This window comes from Anguilla anguilla, chromosome 11, assembly GCF_013347855.1.
Source record: "Anguilla anguilla isolate fAngAng1 chromosome 11, fAngAng1.pri, whole genome shotgun sequence".
NCBI lineage: Eukaryota > Metazoa > Chordata > Actinopteri > Anguilliformes > Anguillidae > Anguilla > Anguilla anguilla.
This window is the reverse complement of record NC_049211.1, coordinates 28,783,039-28,800,658: the sequence shown is the minus strand read 5'-3', so window position 1 is coordinate 28,800,658 and position 17,620 is coordinate 28,783,039. Positions and strand designations below refer to the sequence as shown.

General features: G+C 43.5%; 2 protein-coding genes across 4 annotated transcripts in view; both read left to right on the top strand.

The window, feature by feature from the left end:
* Positions 1-10,881, top strand: part of LOC118208343 (potassium voltage-gated channel subfamily G member 1-like) — a 29,681-nt gene extending 18,800 nt beyond the window's left edge. The window contains exons 2-3 of one of the 2 annotated variants that reach the window (XM_035382926.1): positions 3,167-4,050; positions 9,234-10,881. In XM_035382926.1, the coding sequence (XP_035238817.1) occupies positions 3,250-4,050; positions 9,234-10,013 (1,581 nt within the window). In that variant the 5' untranslated portion in view covers positions 3,167-3,249 and the 3' untranslated portion in view covers positions 10,014-10,881. Of the gene's footprint in view, positions 1-3,163; positions 4,051-9,233 lie in introns of both variants that reach the window. The other variant, XM_035382924.1, reaches the window with a different exon arrangement.
* Positions 10,882-12,100: 1,219 nt separating this feature from the next.
* On the top strand, positions 12,101-15,427 carry manbal (mannosidase beta like). 2 transcript variants are annotated; one of them, XM_035382927.1, is made up of 3 exons: positions 12,101-12,211; positions 13,576-13,771; positions 14,149-15,427. In XM_035382927.1, the coding sequence occupies exons 2-3, from the start codon at positions 13,619-13,621 to the stop codon at positions 14,254-14,256; spliced, it is 261 nt and encodes an 86-aa protein (XP_035238818.1). In that variant the 5' UTR covers positions 12,101-12,211; positions 13,576-13,618; the 3' UTR covers positions 14,257-15,427. The 2 variants fall into 2 exon arrangements, with proteins under 2 accessions (XP_035238818.1, XP_035238819.1); XM_035382928.1 differs by having other exon boundaries at positions 12,127-12,211; positions 13,579-13,771.
* The last annotated feature ends 2,193 nt before the right edge of the window (positions 15,428-17,620 follow it).

Below are 17,620 nucleotides of genomic sequence, written 5' to 3'. Positions count from 1 at the left end.
AAAAAGTATATTTTTGGTTGAGTATGAGAACATTTAGTGATGTGTGTATGAGATTGGTTGAGTATGAGAACATGTAGTGAGGTGTGTGTGTGCGATTGGTTGAGTATGCTCATGTAGTGATGTGTGCATGCGATTGGTTGAGTATAAGAACATGTAGTGATGTGTGTGCATGCGATTGGTTGAGTATAAGAACATGTAGTGATGTGTGTGCATGCGATTGGTTGAGTATGAGAACATGCGGTTGCTGAGGCCGACCAAAGACACCAGAAGGTGGGATTGGCAGCTGCTGAGTTTGATCGCGTGTGTTGACATCCATGATCCTTAATAACCAATAGAACACATCAAGCGCTCTGGCACTGTTTGTGAAAGACTAAGTTAAACCCATGGAAAACATGGTTGACATGAGTACTACAATAGAAAGTGTCAATCATGTCCCTTGTGATGTCAAAGTCGGGAATGGAAGTGAATGCCTTTCTGGGTCCCTCTGTTACAGATCTCCAAAAAGTCAAAAATATATTTTAAAAAAAAATATATAAAAAAACAATGAGGCAAGCCACCCGTATAGAGTGTAACGAGTGATTGGCGCTCTATACAGACGGACAATGAAAAAACAACAACTGCGAACGCTGCTTGCACAGTGATGCACCGCAGCGCCTCACAGACAGGCAGTCTTGCGGGGTCCTTGGCTCCGCCCCCAGCTCCACTCTGTCCACGAGTACGCCTCCTCCGAGCGAGGCCTCTCCAGTTACCCAGGGTACGGACAGCGGTTGGAGCGGGCGGCTGGCGGGGAAGGGGCTAGCGTGCGCCGGGGAGAGGGGGGATGACTAAGGGCGGAGCTCCGAGGAGTTTGCTCTAATTTGACAGGCCTGAAACAAAAGGCCGAGCGCAATCCTTCATGTTCAGGGCCGGGCTCGGGAGGCGCTCAGCAATCATCCTCCACCGCGGACGCGTGCGTCCCTGATTTCGGCCCGCAGAGCCATTCCTCAAGCCGTGATTGGTGGCCGACCGCACAAGGGCACAGACGCTAATCTGTAACCTGGCGCTCCTTAATCACCGTAATTGCTTTAATTAGTTTGGACGCGAGCCTGGAGGCCTCTGAAGGGGAAGAGGCGCGCCAGAGATACAAAAGCGCTTCTTTAAACGCTTTTATTTATTTATTATAGTTTTTTTTTTGTAACTGGCATTTAGTTGCCATGGCATTTCAGAAGAAAATGCAGGCAGAAGTGCTCGGAAGTGATTGTAATAGTAGTTGGCCATTACAAAATTGTATCCACTGTCAAAAGTGCCCAAATGCTTTCAGAGTGAATTTTGAAATGACCTTTCTGTTTTAAGTGGCGGAAAAGTGGAAATTGAAGGCTGAAATGATAATGCTGAAAAGCCCTTTGGTGACTGCAGCATCAGTCACATCTCTGGGCCCCTATTCTAGGCTTTTCCTTATTCTTTGTTTCCAGTAATTGGATCATCATTCTGTAAATCTAACTGCTGACCCAGGTATGTGTGATGCTGAAATCAATAATGCACATTTTTAGAATTAATATGACGGCTTGAAGGAGAAAAGCAAGATTGTCTTTAGACTGCTCTTCATTTTTTCTCGTTCCGCTTCACCACACAGAACCAGTATCTGATGTGACCCATGGATTAGTATGAAAAAAGACAGGTTATACTGAATGAGTTTACCAGTGTGCTCTTTCAGTAAAAGCTGTTTCTGCCCCTTTTGTGCTTCATAAAGGCAGTACAGCAGGCCTAATTACAATGAAGCAGTGTGTGTGTGCGTGTGTGTGCCTGTGCGTGTGCATGCGTGTGAGAGAGAGAGAGTCGTGTCTGTGTTGTGTGTACATCTGCGTGTGTCTGTCTGAGTGGGCGTCTGTACATGTGTGGGCGAGTCCGTATGTGTACACGCAGGACACACGTGGATGCGCACGCGTCCTCGTCGTGAGGGGCTTCCGAAATAGACTCTACGAGAAAATCTCGGGCCCCCCTCATAACCCAAACCTCCATCCTTTCTGAAACACACTTTCCACCATGAGATCGCTTCAGTGATCTCGGTAATAGAGGAATTCTCATGCTAAAGATCACCAGGGTGCCCCAGGCCCTGAGTCCAGCCACAGTTACAGCTGCATTTGTATAGGTTAAATATTGATCTTTACCGGTACTCTGCCTCACTCTGCCCAAGGGCTCGCTCTCTCCATTGCGGGGATGAAATTAATCTTATTCAGTCCTGAGACCTCGCAGTGGGTTATTGATGAAACATATCTTTGCACTTTGTATTCATTAGAAGGGCCATCAGAAGTGGATTAAAGTGGAAACAGTCCCATCAAGCGACATCAGTGTGAGGCGACCTTGAAAAGGCCAGGCAGAGATTTTCACAGTTCAACTGAAAATGGATTCCTGCTTTTTGGTTTCATTTCTAGTGTTCTAGTTCATACGAAATGTGGTTGAATCACATGATTTCTTGATAAATTGTGTTTACTGATTTATACTTTTACTGTATTTCATTCATTTGAACCTGAATCTTAGATTTTTTTAGTGTATGTATTAGTGTTTTTACATTTATACAAATGAAGCAATTTTGTGCTTTTCTACTTATTGTTTATTATTATTTTAATCTGTCACAAATGATATCCTTATATTACATATTCTTGAAATCTTGGTTTAATATTTTGTATTTGTTACCAATATTACACTTACATTTAGACTTAGCAGTTGCTAAAATTACAATAGTGCATATGGAAAGGTTTAGGCAGTGAGCAGAAATGATGTCATGATACTAGTAGTCACTACGTAATGTTAAGTGTTAAAGGTGCAAAGAGTATTGAGAATATTGAGGTGTAAGTAGGTTTGGGAATATAGTTTTAGACTTGGCACAGGCAGGGCCACTAAACCCACAATAAACCCTCAGGGTTCAGCGTCAGTTGAGCCAAGATTCATTTTGTTATTTGAGAATCGGTATCTAGTTTGACTGTAAATATTCTTCCCAGGCCTGTGATACTCACATATCTGCTGCTTTTGCCAAGTTTTTTTCTTTCTGTCTTTCCTTTTCACGAACACTCTGCCTTTGTTATAACCTTCCCGAGCAGAACAAATGTGAGACTTTCTTTCCCACGGAGGTGTGAAATAGAAATCTTTTTTTTCTATTAGTTTTCTTTTTTTGTATCTCTTCCAGTAGGTGGGGGTGTGACTAACCGATAGAGACAGAGGCAGGAGGTGGGCGGGGCCATCGTGATGTGACAGCGCCGGAGGCCGGTTACCATGACGCTGCTGGCGGGAGACGGCTCGGACTACGACTACAGCGCCCTGAGCTGCGCCTCCGACACCTCCCTCAACCCCCCTCCCCCGCTCCAGGAGCGCGAGGCCCTCAAGGGCGTCTTCTACAAGAGGGCCCGGCTCCTCCCCTCAGGCGAGGGGAGGGGCGCCGACCCCGCCCCCATCCCGCCCCCCTCCTCCCGCCGGCTGCACGCCATCATCAACGTGGGCGGGCTGCGGTGCCAGCTGCCCTGGGCCACGCTGGAGGGCTTCCCGCTGACGCGGCTGGGCCGGCTCCGCCCCTGCGCCAGCTTCGACGAGATCATGCGCGTGTGCGACGACTACGACGTGGCGCGCAACGAGTTCTTCTTCGACCGCAACCCCTGCGCCTTCCGCGCCATCCTCACCTTCCTGCGGGCGGGCAAGCTGCGGCTGCTGCGGGAGACCTGCGCGCTGTCCTTCCGCGACGAGCTGCTCTACTGGGGCGTGGCCGAGGAGAGCCTGGAGTGGTGCTGCCGCCGCAAGCTGCTCCAGCGCGTGGAGGAGTTCGAGGAGCTGGACCGGGCCGAGGAGCTGGAGGACGAGGCGGGGGACGGCGACGGGGACGGCGACGGGCCCCGGGAGGGCCCCGACGGGGCCGAGTCGCGCCCGGGCCTCTGCATGGCCCGGCTCAGGGACATGGTGGAGAGGCCGCACTCCGGCCTGCCGGGGAAGATCTTTGCCTGCCTGTCGGTGCTCTTCGTCACCGTCACCGCCGTCAACCTGTCCATCAGCACCATGCCGGCCATGAGGGAGGAGGAGGAGGAGGTAACCTAACTCGCCGAATTACTTCCGGGTCTAAGTCCCTTCACTTCCTGTTTACTTACACAGAGATGTGCGAATACTATGCACAGCCCCCTGAGTGCTGTATGTACTTTTTAATCGCTGCCCGCTGTGCCTGAGTTATTGTCTGAGTTACTCTAAAAACATCTTTTTCCTTTTGTTTATCGAGAGTTTAGAATTATGGGGTTCAATCTGACAGTTTTATCAGAAAAGTGTTATTAATAAGGAAATGCACTTTATTTAGCTATTTTGTTATGTAATAACACCTGAAATTATTTTTTTCAACATGCTATGGGATTGGAACATTGTAATGCATGCCTTAAGCTATTGTGTCTGCAGAGGGAACCCTATCATTCTAAGATCTTGTGTAATCGAAGATTTAATTAAAGGCAATGTGGCTGGCTTTATTTTTCATGCCGTATGTGTCCATAAATTATGGATTTATGTTTTTTTTGTAGAAGTACAAAAAAAAGAATTAATTGTCAAAAAGAGTTATTACTTAAGTTACATTTCTTAATGTATTAATCGCTTATCGACCTTGTGTCTGCTTCTCTCTCTCAGCAGCATTTCAGGAAAAAGCTATTAGACACACACACACTCACACTCACACACACACACACACACACACACGTGAAAGCACTGGGTAACAGAACTTGTGCTGCATTGAAATGAACTGTGCTCAGTGAAACCTATAAATTTTAATACATTTTCTCTTATTGAGTTTATAGCTTGTGTTGCTTCTGTCTTTTAACCATGTCACAACAGGAACTACAGTATTCATGTGTTTCATTTACTGTTCACTACACAAGATGAAAATGCTGAGTCGTTCCTCATTCATGGATTCATTTTGAATCACTGTTCCACTGTGCATCGATCTGTCGGTACACTAGACAGCTCGTGTATGAAGGAAGCAGCTTCCATACTTTCTCCAGCTTTTCATTCATTCATTCATTCATTTATATTCCCTAATATGCACCGTTCAGTCATTGTAGACCAGTCATATCAATGCAATGGGCCTCTCTGTCAGTTTGGGATGGCTCACACCGTAATTTTGAAATTATACACCGTTGTTTAGCCGTTGCGAAAATAATTAAAATAGTATAACCTCAAGAATCGCTGCATGGTTATCAGGCTAAACATATATTGTGAATCAGGGGCAAATACCCTGCATTTTATATAACTGCATTCTATCTCAAGCTAGACTCCAGTATCATTCCAGACAAATGGCCACAATGGCTGGAACTGTGCGTTCAGTGCTGAGGGAATGCTAAATCTACATTAAAAACAGTTCATTGTGTTGGAAGTCAGGAAGTCATTTTCTACTTGTTATATACATGCTAAAATTGTGAAGCTATGGAGTTCATCTATAAGGACCATCTAGATACACTGTATGTAATTTCTGCGTGTGTATGCGTATGCGTATGCGTGTGTGGGCATGTGTGCGTGTGCTCGTGTGTGTGTGTGTATGCGTATGTGTGTGTGTGTGCTCATGTATCTGTGTGGGTGTGCATGTGTGTGTGTGTGTGTGTATGCGTATGCGTCTGTGTGTGCTCATGTTTCTGTGCGTGTGTGCGCACGTGCGTGTGTGTGTGTGTCTCTGTAATCTGTCTGTACCATCGAAGCAGATGTTCTGTGAGCTCAGGAGCGGTTATCACATCTTATCTATCATTTCCTCAGGCCTGCAGTCACAGGAGTGAGGCCTCGTGCATATCTGGTGCTGGACAGCTAGATTAAAATAGGTCTTATGTTGATGGTTCAATACTCACTAGCCATTATGAGCCAGGCTGGCTGTCTCCACAGTCGGTCATGGTCATTACTCAATATATTCAAATGTGCCAGAAGAGAAGCTTTTGGCTCACATTTATTCTCTCCCCTAATCCCCCTCCTGTCATATCTTTTCCCCTTTGTACCTATACGCAGGTATGTTAATACACCAAGCTTACTTTCATTTCCCTTTGTCCTTACATGGCCTGGCGAGTTCCCTTAAAATTTTAGACGGGTTCCTTCCCTGGGTAACACTTGTCGTATAGTACAGCTGTGACGGTCACAATGCGGGTTCTGTTCTAATTAAAAGACCCGAGCGGTGTGCCGGTGTGGGGGTTTTGATTTGACAATAGTGATAAGTTGAAGCACGCGCATTCCGAGAAGGTCATCTAATTTGAGCGATGCGTTGTCAGAGTTCCCCAGTCTCCCGCAACCGCGGAGCTCTCCGGCTAATTGAACCCATTTGCTCATTATCAAGTTTGACATGGGTTTGGGCGATAATTTAACCGTAATCCTCACAGGTATGGAAAAAATAGACTGAGGAGTAGAGGCGTATTTAGCTTATTTAGCACGCATTGCATGTAGGAGCACGCTGTCGATTATCCGTTCACTCTTGAGAAAGTACTGCACCGCACGATCAGGGACACGTACTTAGGTAAATAAGCACACAGACACATTGCTGTGCTAAGGATCTTGCTGAAACCAGATCGGGGGGGGGGGGGGGGGGAGCTGATTTGGACCCAGAGCCAAAGCCGAACTGTGCATCTGGCAGGTGCCAAATAGACAGCAAAATGTTCTGAAGCACATCCCTCCGACCTGATAGCAAAAGAGCCCTTTTGGCTGCAGCTAGTCTTATACAGTCCCTCTTACCACAGGTGCCAGTTTTTATTTTCAGCATATGCCCCCCCTAAAGGACCCTGCGGCCCTGCTGCAGACGGACACACATAAAACCAGCTGCTGATTTACACCGTTTAATTGAAACGATTTGACTTCTAAATTAAATCCAGTGTAGCACCGCAAATATTGAGCAGCAAATGCACTGGTAAAATTTTCTAGTCATTCGCACCAACTTTTCAGTAGTGTGTCAAGACCTTTTTGGGGAGATTAATCATTTAATGTTACGCAATAATCCCAAGAGATATGGTTGACTCAGGAATGCCCTATGTAAACTACTTTGGCAACAACCAATGTAAGACATCCTCTTTTGCACACTGAGATGTCATGATGTAGAAGGTAGTACAGAGTTCATCTATGTATGTACAGGGAATGGACAAAATAATGGGAACACCATATGAATGTCAAATCACGAATAAGGTCTAAGGCCACCCTTTGTCTTCAGAATAGCTGCAGTGCTTCTTGGAATGCTGCCACACAAGTTCTGAATGGTATGTAGTGGGACATTGGACCGTACTTCAAGAAGGAAAGCCTCTAGTTCTTTGATAGATCAAAGAGCATCTACTTTGCACTCTGAGCCCAAGAACTTCCTTTAAAGCTTCAGTTATGTTTAGATCTGCTTCAATGTTGTCTAGATCCCTCATGATGTCCCCAGAACAGTGTTTGCACCATAGGGTACACCTGGTCTTATAAAATGGCTTCATATTCCTTGGCCATCATATGACCACGCAGAGCAGTCATTGAAGCTAATGACTCCCATTAGATGTCTTTTGTTTAACAGTTGACCTTTGATGTTTTCTAAATATAAACCAATCAGATGTAGGAAGAAGAAGATGTAAAGACTGTATTACTTTTTTCCCGATTGCTCACTGGTCCAGTTCGTGTTTCTTACCCGAGTCTATGTCTTTGTGCATTAGCCGAGGATACAAGTGGTGTCCGAATGGCAGCTCAGCCATAAATACCAGCTATGAAAACTCACCATGCAGTTTTTATTGAGACAGGGTCACAGAGGTATTGATTCAGTTCTGTGCTCATTTAAATTTTAATCCTGTGAAGTGTCTGTCCCTGTTGGTGAGCTTTGACCTGCAATCGTTGTTCCACTTTGTTGATAAAGGTTGTCCGTGTTCGGTGTATGTTGTCATTATTTGAAACACTGTTCCCCTTGCCAAATTAAATGTTTTGCCTTTTTGTGACCGATGCACCTACAATTCGGGCGCTGACTATTTGGAACTCTTTGGAACATTTTGTTGCTTCGTGCTTCTTATGGAAACTCATACATCAAAGTGGTGATGTCTGCCAATTGCTGCTCAATTTGAGTCACTTGTGTCACTGCCTTTGTAATTGTGATGTATTTGTGTCAAAGTCCTTTTCATGTGGAGTTTCCGTTACATTGTACAAACCCTGTACATGCAATAATGAATAATGCAGTACTGCACATGTGCGTGCCTGTAATTTTATTATACATAAATGTGGAGGCCGCTTTTCAAATGCCTGTGTTGAATTACAGATGTTGGTTTTTGTCCTCTTTTCCTTTTTTCCAGTGTTTTTTTTTGTTGTTTTAAAAGTTTGCTCTTTTGGGACAAGAAAAGCCAAAGCTACACCACTGCTTGTAATTGCACAACCAGAGCTGTCTTCAGAAGCGTGCAATCACAAGGATGGCCTGGAGCAGCTGTGCTGAATTAATATGTGCCCAGCGTCTCAAAACACCCGTTCACTCTCCAGAAAAGGTCACTGGCATGAGTCTTACAGCAGGCACGCTTGGCCCGCCTCTTGTTCCGGTGCATTTGGTGTTATTTATCTTGCTGGGGAGGAATATGCATTCACAACATGGTCGATATTGCTTGTCACACTGGTTCTCTCTAGTGTTAGACATGAAGTACTGCAAAGTGTTTACTGTTATTAGGTGACACAGAGGCCCTCTGGCTCGTACGATAAGAACCACATGTAAAATCTTTCATCTTAAAAATGAAAACTACCTTTGTGTATGTTTTAGCTTCTTTGATTAGCAACAGATGCTGCTGCAGAAATACCCCTTAGCACTGTGCTTGCGCTTGCATTATAATGTTGGCTGTTGCGTGGACACCTGAACTTCTGTTTTCTTTACATGCTGCAGAAGTTTTTGTGTGTGAGGCTAAAAGACAAAAAGCTTGAAATTAAATCTCTTTATCTGAAGACAGTCAAGATGTGACAACAAGCTTCAGAACCTCCCTTGCCATAATATTCTTTTGTGTTTTAGTTCTGTATGATCTATATAAATTTTAAGGTGTTCAAAGAAATATTTTTAGGTGTATACAACTACCTGTTAAAATTCCCCCGCTCTGGGTAATACAATTTTCATTCCTTGATTCATTCATCCATCCATCCATTCATTCATTCAAGAACCTCAAACAGGAAGCATACATCGTTGTCAAGCCACTTTTGGTTAGCTACCGTCCTACCTTTTCTTTGGATTATGTTTGCTCTCGTTGATGGTTTTTTGCTGACCCGTGTCACTTCCTGTCGTGTGCCAGGGCAAGTGCTCCAGGATGTGCTACAACATCTTCATGGTGGAGACGGTGTGCGTGGCCTGGTTCTCCCTGGAGTTCACGCTGCGCTTCATCCAGGACCGCAGCAAGCTGGCCTTCCTGCGGCAGCCGCTCAACCTGATCGACGTGCTGGCCATCCTGCCCTACTACGTCACCCTGCTGGTGGACAGCGCGTCGGGCGAGAAGCGGGTGGGCTCGGGCAGCAGCTACCTGGACAAGGTGGGCCTGGTGCTGCGGGTGCTGCGGGCGCTGCGCATCCTGTACGTGATGCGGCTGGCGCGCCACTCGCTGGGCCTGCAGACGCTGGGCCTGACCGCGCGCCGCTGCACGCGCGAGTTCGGCCTGCTCCTCCTCTTCCTGTGCGTGGCCATCGCCCTCTACTCCCCGCTGCTCTACCTCATCGAGAGCGAGGCGGCCGGCGGCTCGCGCGACTTCAGCAGCGTCCCCGTCACCTACTGGTGGGCCGTCATCACCATGACGACGGTGGGCTACGGGGACATGGTGCCGCGCAGCGTGCCGGGCCAGGTGGTGGCGCTCAGCAGCATCCTGAGCGGGATCCTGCTCATGGCCTTTCCCGTCACCTCCATCTTCCACACCTTCTCGCGCTCGTACCTGGAGCTGAAGCAGGAGCAGCAGCGCCTCCTGCAGAGGAGGACTCACTTCCTGCTCCGCAACAGGGTGGCGGGGCTCAGCGGCCTGTCGCTGGAGAGCAACATGCTGTTCGACAGCGTCTCCTCCTCCGAGGCCGGGGACGGCGAGGACTGACACTTCAGTGGGGCCCACTGGGGGGAGAGGGGCGGGGTCTGCGGGGCAAGGGCCGGCGGAGGCGGGGTCAACTGGGTATTTGGGTGTGGCCGATGGGGAGAGGCACTTGGGAACAGGGCCTGTGGGTGAGAGGCTGATGTTCCTTTGTCATCCTCAGAGCTCTGGAATCCAGAGGACTAACAGAGCAGTGCCGATGGGGCAAGGGGGCGATGGGGGCGGGTCCAATGGGACAATCGGGGCAGTGCCATTGGGGAGATGAGGAGACAGGGTCTAGGCCAATGGGTAGAAACTAAAGGTGTTTTGGCCTTGGAGCCAGGGAAGGGAGAGGACTGGCAGGGGCGGGGCTAAAGGAGAAGGGTAGGAGCTTATGGTGGTTGGGCGAGGCTTTGGAGCAGCTGAAACTCCTCCCATTTTCTCTCCAAGTCTGACAGCATCACATAACCTTATAATCTTCTTCCAGAAAAAGATCCAGCTCAGCATTGCAGGCAGACTGTTGAAGCAACAAATGAATCACACGGCACTTAAAGCAGAACATTACACTCAAACACTCAGCATTGACCCTGTGTCAAAATAAATGTAGAAATAACTATTTGGTATTAAATGTCAAAAGACAACAAATGACAAAAGTCAACACTGCCATTATTCACACTAAAACATACATCATATCTTACAGTTCCTTGTATCGTATGCAATCATGTATGTTTTTTTTTTTTCCAGTTGGGCCAAATGGATGTTCTGTAAGATTCTATAAGTAGTGTGACTAATAAAAAAAACTAACTTTATGAATGTATTTGTGCATTTTGATGTCTTCCTGTGTAATCTTTGTCTTGCAATATCTCAATAAAGGTTATTTCCTTGTGAGTTTCTACTTTGGTTCTCATTTTAAATTTATTGAGCACTCACCCAAGAATCTTTTTGTCATAAAATACACAACATCCAGTTTTATTCATTGGAAAATGTTTTTTTTTAATTTAATATTGTTAAGTATGATTATTCAAAACAAGATAGAATTAAAACAGGAAGCAACAGTTAAACCCAAACATGAGGAGAGCTTTGTATACTGACATTCATATCCAAATTTAACAAAATGACCTTTCAACACCACATAAAAACTTACAGGAAAAAGAGCAAGAAACGAATTTCAACAGGCCACTACTAAATCACAGTTCAACTTCTTTATTGCAAATGCAAGCATGGGTCACTTGTACACCAATGCTATATAAAATGTGTATGTTGAATATATTAATCTGATTTCATGTCCAAAAATAATGAGACTCCAAATTAGAATTTACTGGATGCACATATTTTATTACAACATTTTAGTATTTAGCAAAAGCAACTTGGACAACTTACATTTTGTACTTTGCATAAATTTAAACAGCTGTTTGTATCCTGACTTAATTCAAGTTATGCATCTTGCGGAAAGGAACAACAGTTTGTCCTGACTGGGACTGAACCCTGCAACCTTTCATTATATACTACACTGCAGCTGTGTTACAATGTGTAAGTGGGAGAGATGTTTGGTACATCCTACTACCCCTGTAGCATTAGCAGCAGGCATTTTATAATGAAGATAGAGACTGAATGTGTCTGTGCCAAAGTCTCGATTTATTCATTTAATAATGAAAACGAAATGAAGAAAGTTTATCATCCCCTGCCGTGATTAGTGTGTCTATAAACTTCCCCTTTGGGTGAAATAGATCTCAATTTATCACTTTGAAGCACTATTTCAGTAATAAATCAGTTTTGTGTATGCAGCACAGTGGTGGTGGGTGAGTGGGTGGGGTTTGGCAACAAATTGGTCAATGTTCTCACCAAAGTAAGTAATCCATCTGATCATATGTACAGAAAATATTAAAGTGAAGGTGAGTGATCTAAACGATGTGTATTATATATACATATACTGTATACACCATGAATTATCGTATACATATAGTAAAAATAAAAGGGTAAGGCACTGCCTCTGTCGCCAGTGCCTACAGCCGGCCCTGAGGGATATTGTAAATCAGTATTCCGCCTCGACTAACATCGACTGTTGGGTGAATTAAATATCCTAACAATAGAGGGCGATGTTGTCAAGAATATCCGTCCGGCTTGGAGACCGGATGTATTCTGTGATTTAATATCCGGTTGTTGGGAGCAGTCGCTGTACTTATCTTTCTGTAAACTAGAAAACGGACTCCGATTCCCCTACCAAGGTAGGCTATTCACCACTCATCTATACCTGATTATCTGCAAACGTACAAGTATGTGATATGTTGGATGCTTTTAAGTAAACTGTTCAAATAGGGCGCTTTGCACGTTGCACTACGGAGGCCAGCTGTGGCTAACTGATTTGGTGGTACGAACATTTTAGCTGTTACCTTGTAGTTCTTTGTTGTTTGTTCGGTATACCGAAACATTTTTTTCGTAAATCACGATGAATATTCCGATTAAAATATCAGTTTAATCTTAAACGTGTTGTGGACAATAATTGTTCTTATATGGAATTTGAATGTGATGCTTTGTTTTTGTGGCCTTTAAAGAACGCATTTTCTCAACATTCCATTATTTACAAGAGTAGGACCCCGACTGCACCGAAAACATAGATTTCAATTAACATTACATTGCTTACATTTCTTGGGTTCTGGAACAGTGGCATAACAATATTCCTTACTGGTTGGTTTTACGTGTTCGTTTATGGCAGTTGATTCGAATTCAAACTCAAGAGTTCTGACTGATAGCCAGGTCAGTATTTTCGTTGGACACTTGATAAATCCCGCTTTGTAAGTTTCAAGTCCCAGCTGATTGGTTAATGGTTTAAACGGATTCTGATTATTGACATTTCAGACTCGAGTTAAAGGTAATTATGACCTAGATCACTTTTTCTGTACCAGTAAACGTGTTTGTTTGCCAACTTTATAATGAAACATTTTAATCATTTCATAATTCCTGAAATAATATAATTTGGCAGTAAAGCGGCTTGGCACTGCCCTCTAACGTATAAAAAATGCTTACTGGATTCCACTCTGGCCCTGTCCCAGTCGTGATGCCAGACTCCCTCTTTGGAGGTACCTCTACATCATGTCAGATGTAAACCAAAACATTGAGTAGGATAATGGTTGCCTCCCACAAATTTGTTCCCTTACTTTTTAATGATGGAACACTGCTGTTACCTGATTGTCTAGTTTGGTTTATGCCCAATGTTTTCAAACCGGAGAAACATGTTCATTAACTTTCTCATATTCCACCTGAACAGTCCACTAAAAATATCTTTCTGAAAACATTTGAGGTGAAAACGTGCTGAATCTTGCCTCATATTTGATCTGCAATGCCTAGTTTGACAATTTGATCTGAGTTTCATGAGTCAGGCGCAGCTATGGGCTGCATTGGAGAGAGCCTAAAGCTAGCATGCTACCTGACTGTGTTTAATGCTAATGATTCTTTCGTCAGGTAAGATTTAACAAATACTACTTTTTCTGAGACAGCGCAGCTAGCTTGCTGATGCTAGCTCTGGCCTCTAATGAATGCGATTAACATTAGCATGTTGTGTACTTTTCCTGTTATTGTTGTTTGACTGTAGCAGGAAAGTAACAACGAGAGACTTGTGAACCTGCAAAAGCGATATGCCGGGCGACCTGGATCTCTCACCCCCAGAGGTACCCGAACCAACCTTCCTGGAAAGCCTTCTACGATATGGCCTCTTTTTGGGTGCAGTGTTCCAGCTCATTTGCATTCTTGCTGTGATAATACCCTCATCCAAGAGTCATCACGAACAGGTAAGGGGGCAAACTGTCACCACTGTCACTTTTGCGTCATTGGCCACTGTATTTACACTGTCGGTTTCAGTTGTACATCTAAATGGTGACAGCACCATTATCCAAATAAGGCATCATAGTTGCTCCCAAAATAGTGTCAATTTCATTCACATGTGAAGTACTTTTGAGCATAATCTTTTTGTATCACACCTGTGTTCAAAAGTCAGCTGAAAATAAACTTTCCAGGCAATTCCTTGTCTTGTCTAAAGAAATGACAAACCTCTATGTGTAGAGTGGCCTGTTCTCAGTAATAAACGTTCTAATGTTACTAAAACGCCATTGCTGTACAGGTGCTTTCTAATGTTACTGAAATGTAACGACTGTGTCTGGGTAACTAGGAGGTTGAACCCCAGGACACGCGGGTCGGTGACCAAGCCAGGAAACCCAAAGGACCGCTCCCACAGATTCGGCAGAAAGTAAAGAAGGAGAGCAAGAAGAAGAAATAACTTGGGCACAGGAGTTGTGCATGAGGCTGTTGTGGCACAGAGACTCAATGAAAATCAAATGACTTTTGTAAAAACACTATTTTGGGCTGGCAGTGGTCTCTGGTTCCTTGTTCAATTTTTTTTATTTTACATTAAGGCTTCTGAAATTTAGTCCTCATGCCACTGCTTTGGCTTGCCGGTAATTCTTGGTCAAGAAGTGAAGGAGTCCGGAGTCTGAAAAGCAGAAAACAATATTCACCATTTGGAGAAAGTGTGTTGTTGTTTGTGCAACACAGAATACCAGTGGAGCGCTTAACAGACATTGGGAAACATTGCATGTCCTTTGTTGAAGCAGCAATGCATGTGCATTCTCAATTGCCAAGATATCTACTTATCTGGAGTGGTATTGCATCACCATTTCCTTACAATGTTTTTGAACATGATCAGTGCTATCAGACATAGTTAGACATGCAAAATTTCAGTGGAATGATATCTCTGCAAAAACTCAAAAACCCAAGACCAAATTTCTGTTTTTTTATTTATTTATTACATTATAACCTAACTTTGGTGAAAATTAGATCAATTTTAAAATATAGTTCTCTTCTCTTTTTTTGCAGATTATAGATTATAATCACTCATAATCAAGGTTATAATAACTCTGTTACCTTTAATGTTGGGGTTGTCATAAATATGTAAAATATAGAGTCATATGTAAAAGAGTGGGAAAATACCTTTAAAATGATATAAGAACCATGGCTACAGTATATAACCAATAGTAATGTAGATCTAGCAAGTCAAAGTCATGGAGCGCTATAAATTTGCCCAAAATTTGTTAGCCCATATCTCCCTTCATAAGGATCCAAAAGGAGTGTAATTTAGATTCCAGAGGTTTCTTCGAAGAATCATGCCAAATCTCACTAAAATCTGACAATGCGAACCAAATGTGTGTTGAATTAGCCTGGATTTACCCTTGTGTCAAATTCAGATTACCAAGGATAAGAATTCAGACCAGAGGGGGAAAAAAGTAACTTTTCTATCTGAAAGCAACTTTATAAAGTCCCATTGTGCTGAAATTCCTCCTGTATAAATAGCCCCTCTTCCACTGCCAGGCAGATAGGTTTCACCGTAGTGGTACATGTGTACTAATCCACCAATTTTGTCAGTTACTCTAATAAAGGATATCGGCATCCAATGCTTTGAATCATGTCTTTTGAAATTGCTGAATCTTGCGTGGGGAAAATAAACTCAATAATAATAATAATGATTTTGATAGAACGTGGACTGAGGGTGATTTTTTGCCCTGGTTTAGGACCTGACTGGTTCAGAAGCACACCAGTGATCACAGCAGGAATGTTCTGAATGGACATCAGCAGTGTCCTCCCGTGACCTCAGTGTGCTGGCTCGCCTGGAAAAAAGTGTCTTCGTGTCTGTTTCAGTTTTTCTTCTATGTCATCCGTACACTTAATTCATTCATAGGGAATTTATGTCCATGACCGCATTTTTTTTTTTTTTAAATACAGTGAATCACACTTGGGACCTTTGCTACGTCAAAAAACGGACGACAAAGACCGCTTCTGTTCGCACCTGAGGATTGGACTGGATATATGTCGGCCTACATACACACACTTTTGACACGATTGTTACTGATGAAAGCAAAGCGTGCAATGATTGCGTCTTTCTAGTTATCAAATCAGGTATCGTATATTTTTAGCCGAAACCGTACTCGGTTGTATTTTAAGAAGTCGCCTGATACCTGTGCGGAAACCCTTTTTTTTTTTTTAAAGAACAACGTGTTCCATTTATAGTTTCCGGCAGGCGGTGCTGCTCCACACAGCATCCCAGTCATATTGATCTACGCCGACTTTGGGAACTTGGAACCGCGTAGAAGCTCGCGTTTTCATTAGTCCTCAAGTAAAAAACGCAAGTCATTAATAATCAGTGACTTTTGTGTTCTTTTGGATAATTTAAGCATTGACTGTGTGATTTAAACTTACGAAAATATTTTTGTTTTATCTCGGAGTTCTCATTAGACTGTGTGAGGTACCTTATTTAGAGTATTATATGTAGCCTACTCGAAGGGACTACGTGTTTTTCGATGTTCAGCAGTTCTCAAAGAAATCAAATGGAACGTGTGGGCACTGAATTACCCTTGGCCCACTTACCGACATTCAAACACCTGTCCACCAAATTCAAGTAATAATCTTTGTTGCACCTTATTGGAATTATCTTCACCGTAGGGAATGAAGATTATGGGGAATTATTGTATTTTCCCAACATATAATGATTGTACACCCTCCACAAACATTGGCCAACCAAAGCAGCTGCTGTGGGATCTTTATTTCCAGCAACACACAAAAAAATTCATATGAAGTATAATCTTTTGTGGGAGGATCATTTTTACATTACCTGTTTGAGCAAGGTGGTCTAATGAGGTACACAGTGAAGTGGATGCACTTCTATAAGGTGAGCTGCTGTACCAGGATTCTGCATAACTGATGCTGGTAGATTGGTGGCACTCTGATAAGCAGGGCCCATATTTATAAAAGCGTCTCAGAGTAAGTGCTGATCTAGAATCAGTTTAGCCTTTTAGTTCAGAATGGACATGGTTATGATAAAGAACAGGGAAATCTGATCCTAGGTCAGCACCTCCCAGTCTGCCACACTGCATGAATTGGGCCTAAAAGACTGTTACGAGTAGAGTCTAAAATAGTCAAAATAGGCAATAACACATAAAAGCCAGACCTCTCTTCTAGGATAAAATTATGCCCTTGGAAAAATTTCAGAAAGTGAATAATGTGAGGGGGTCAATTATGATGGAAGTGGGCATTATCACATGTACTCAGACAGTAAGCTAATTTATAGTTTATTTATATATTTTTTTAACTAACAAAAATAAATGAAACACCTGCAAGTCAACTGGCTCTAATAGGTCATACTATGGCCCTGCATAGTAATAGCCAATTGCAGTGAAAAAACTTGAAGAAACTGCACGAGAGATTCAGGACTGGGCTTGTACACTCATACATTGTGATTTTACTCATTTCAGGTCCTTGACACAAATCACTTCGCAAAATATTCAGTCAAATGATAATACATAAAAACGAAAATACAAAAGTAAACTTTGAAGAGTCTGGACAAGGACGTCTGTTCAGTAAAAACGTAAATGTGAATTTGTAGGCTACAATATTCGTCTATTTTGAGGATATACCTACATCAACACCGGAAGATGGTAATTTGACAATCAATAGTAAATAAAAACGCACGGACGATATCGTAATATCCATTATTTTGTGCCTGTCTGAGAGTAGGCTATGTTCTTCTGGCCCAAAGGCTCTAGTCCCGCCTCTGGAGACTAAAGAACCAATGAAAACTCTGGATGAAAACC

Excerpts from the sequence above, each read along its gene's own strand:
- manbal (XM_035382927.1), top strand. The coding sequence starts at position 13,619 with ATGCCGGGCGACCTGGATCTCTCACCCCCAGAGGTACCCGAACCAACC. Across the intron at positions 13,772-14,148 it reads CCAAGAGTCATCACGAACAG|GAGGTTGAACCCCAGGACAC; the intron begins GTAAGGGGGCAA and ends CTGGGTAACTAG.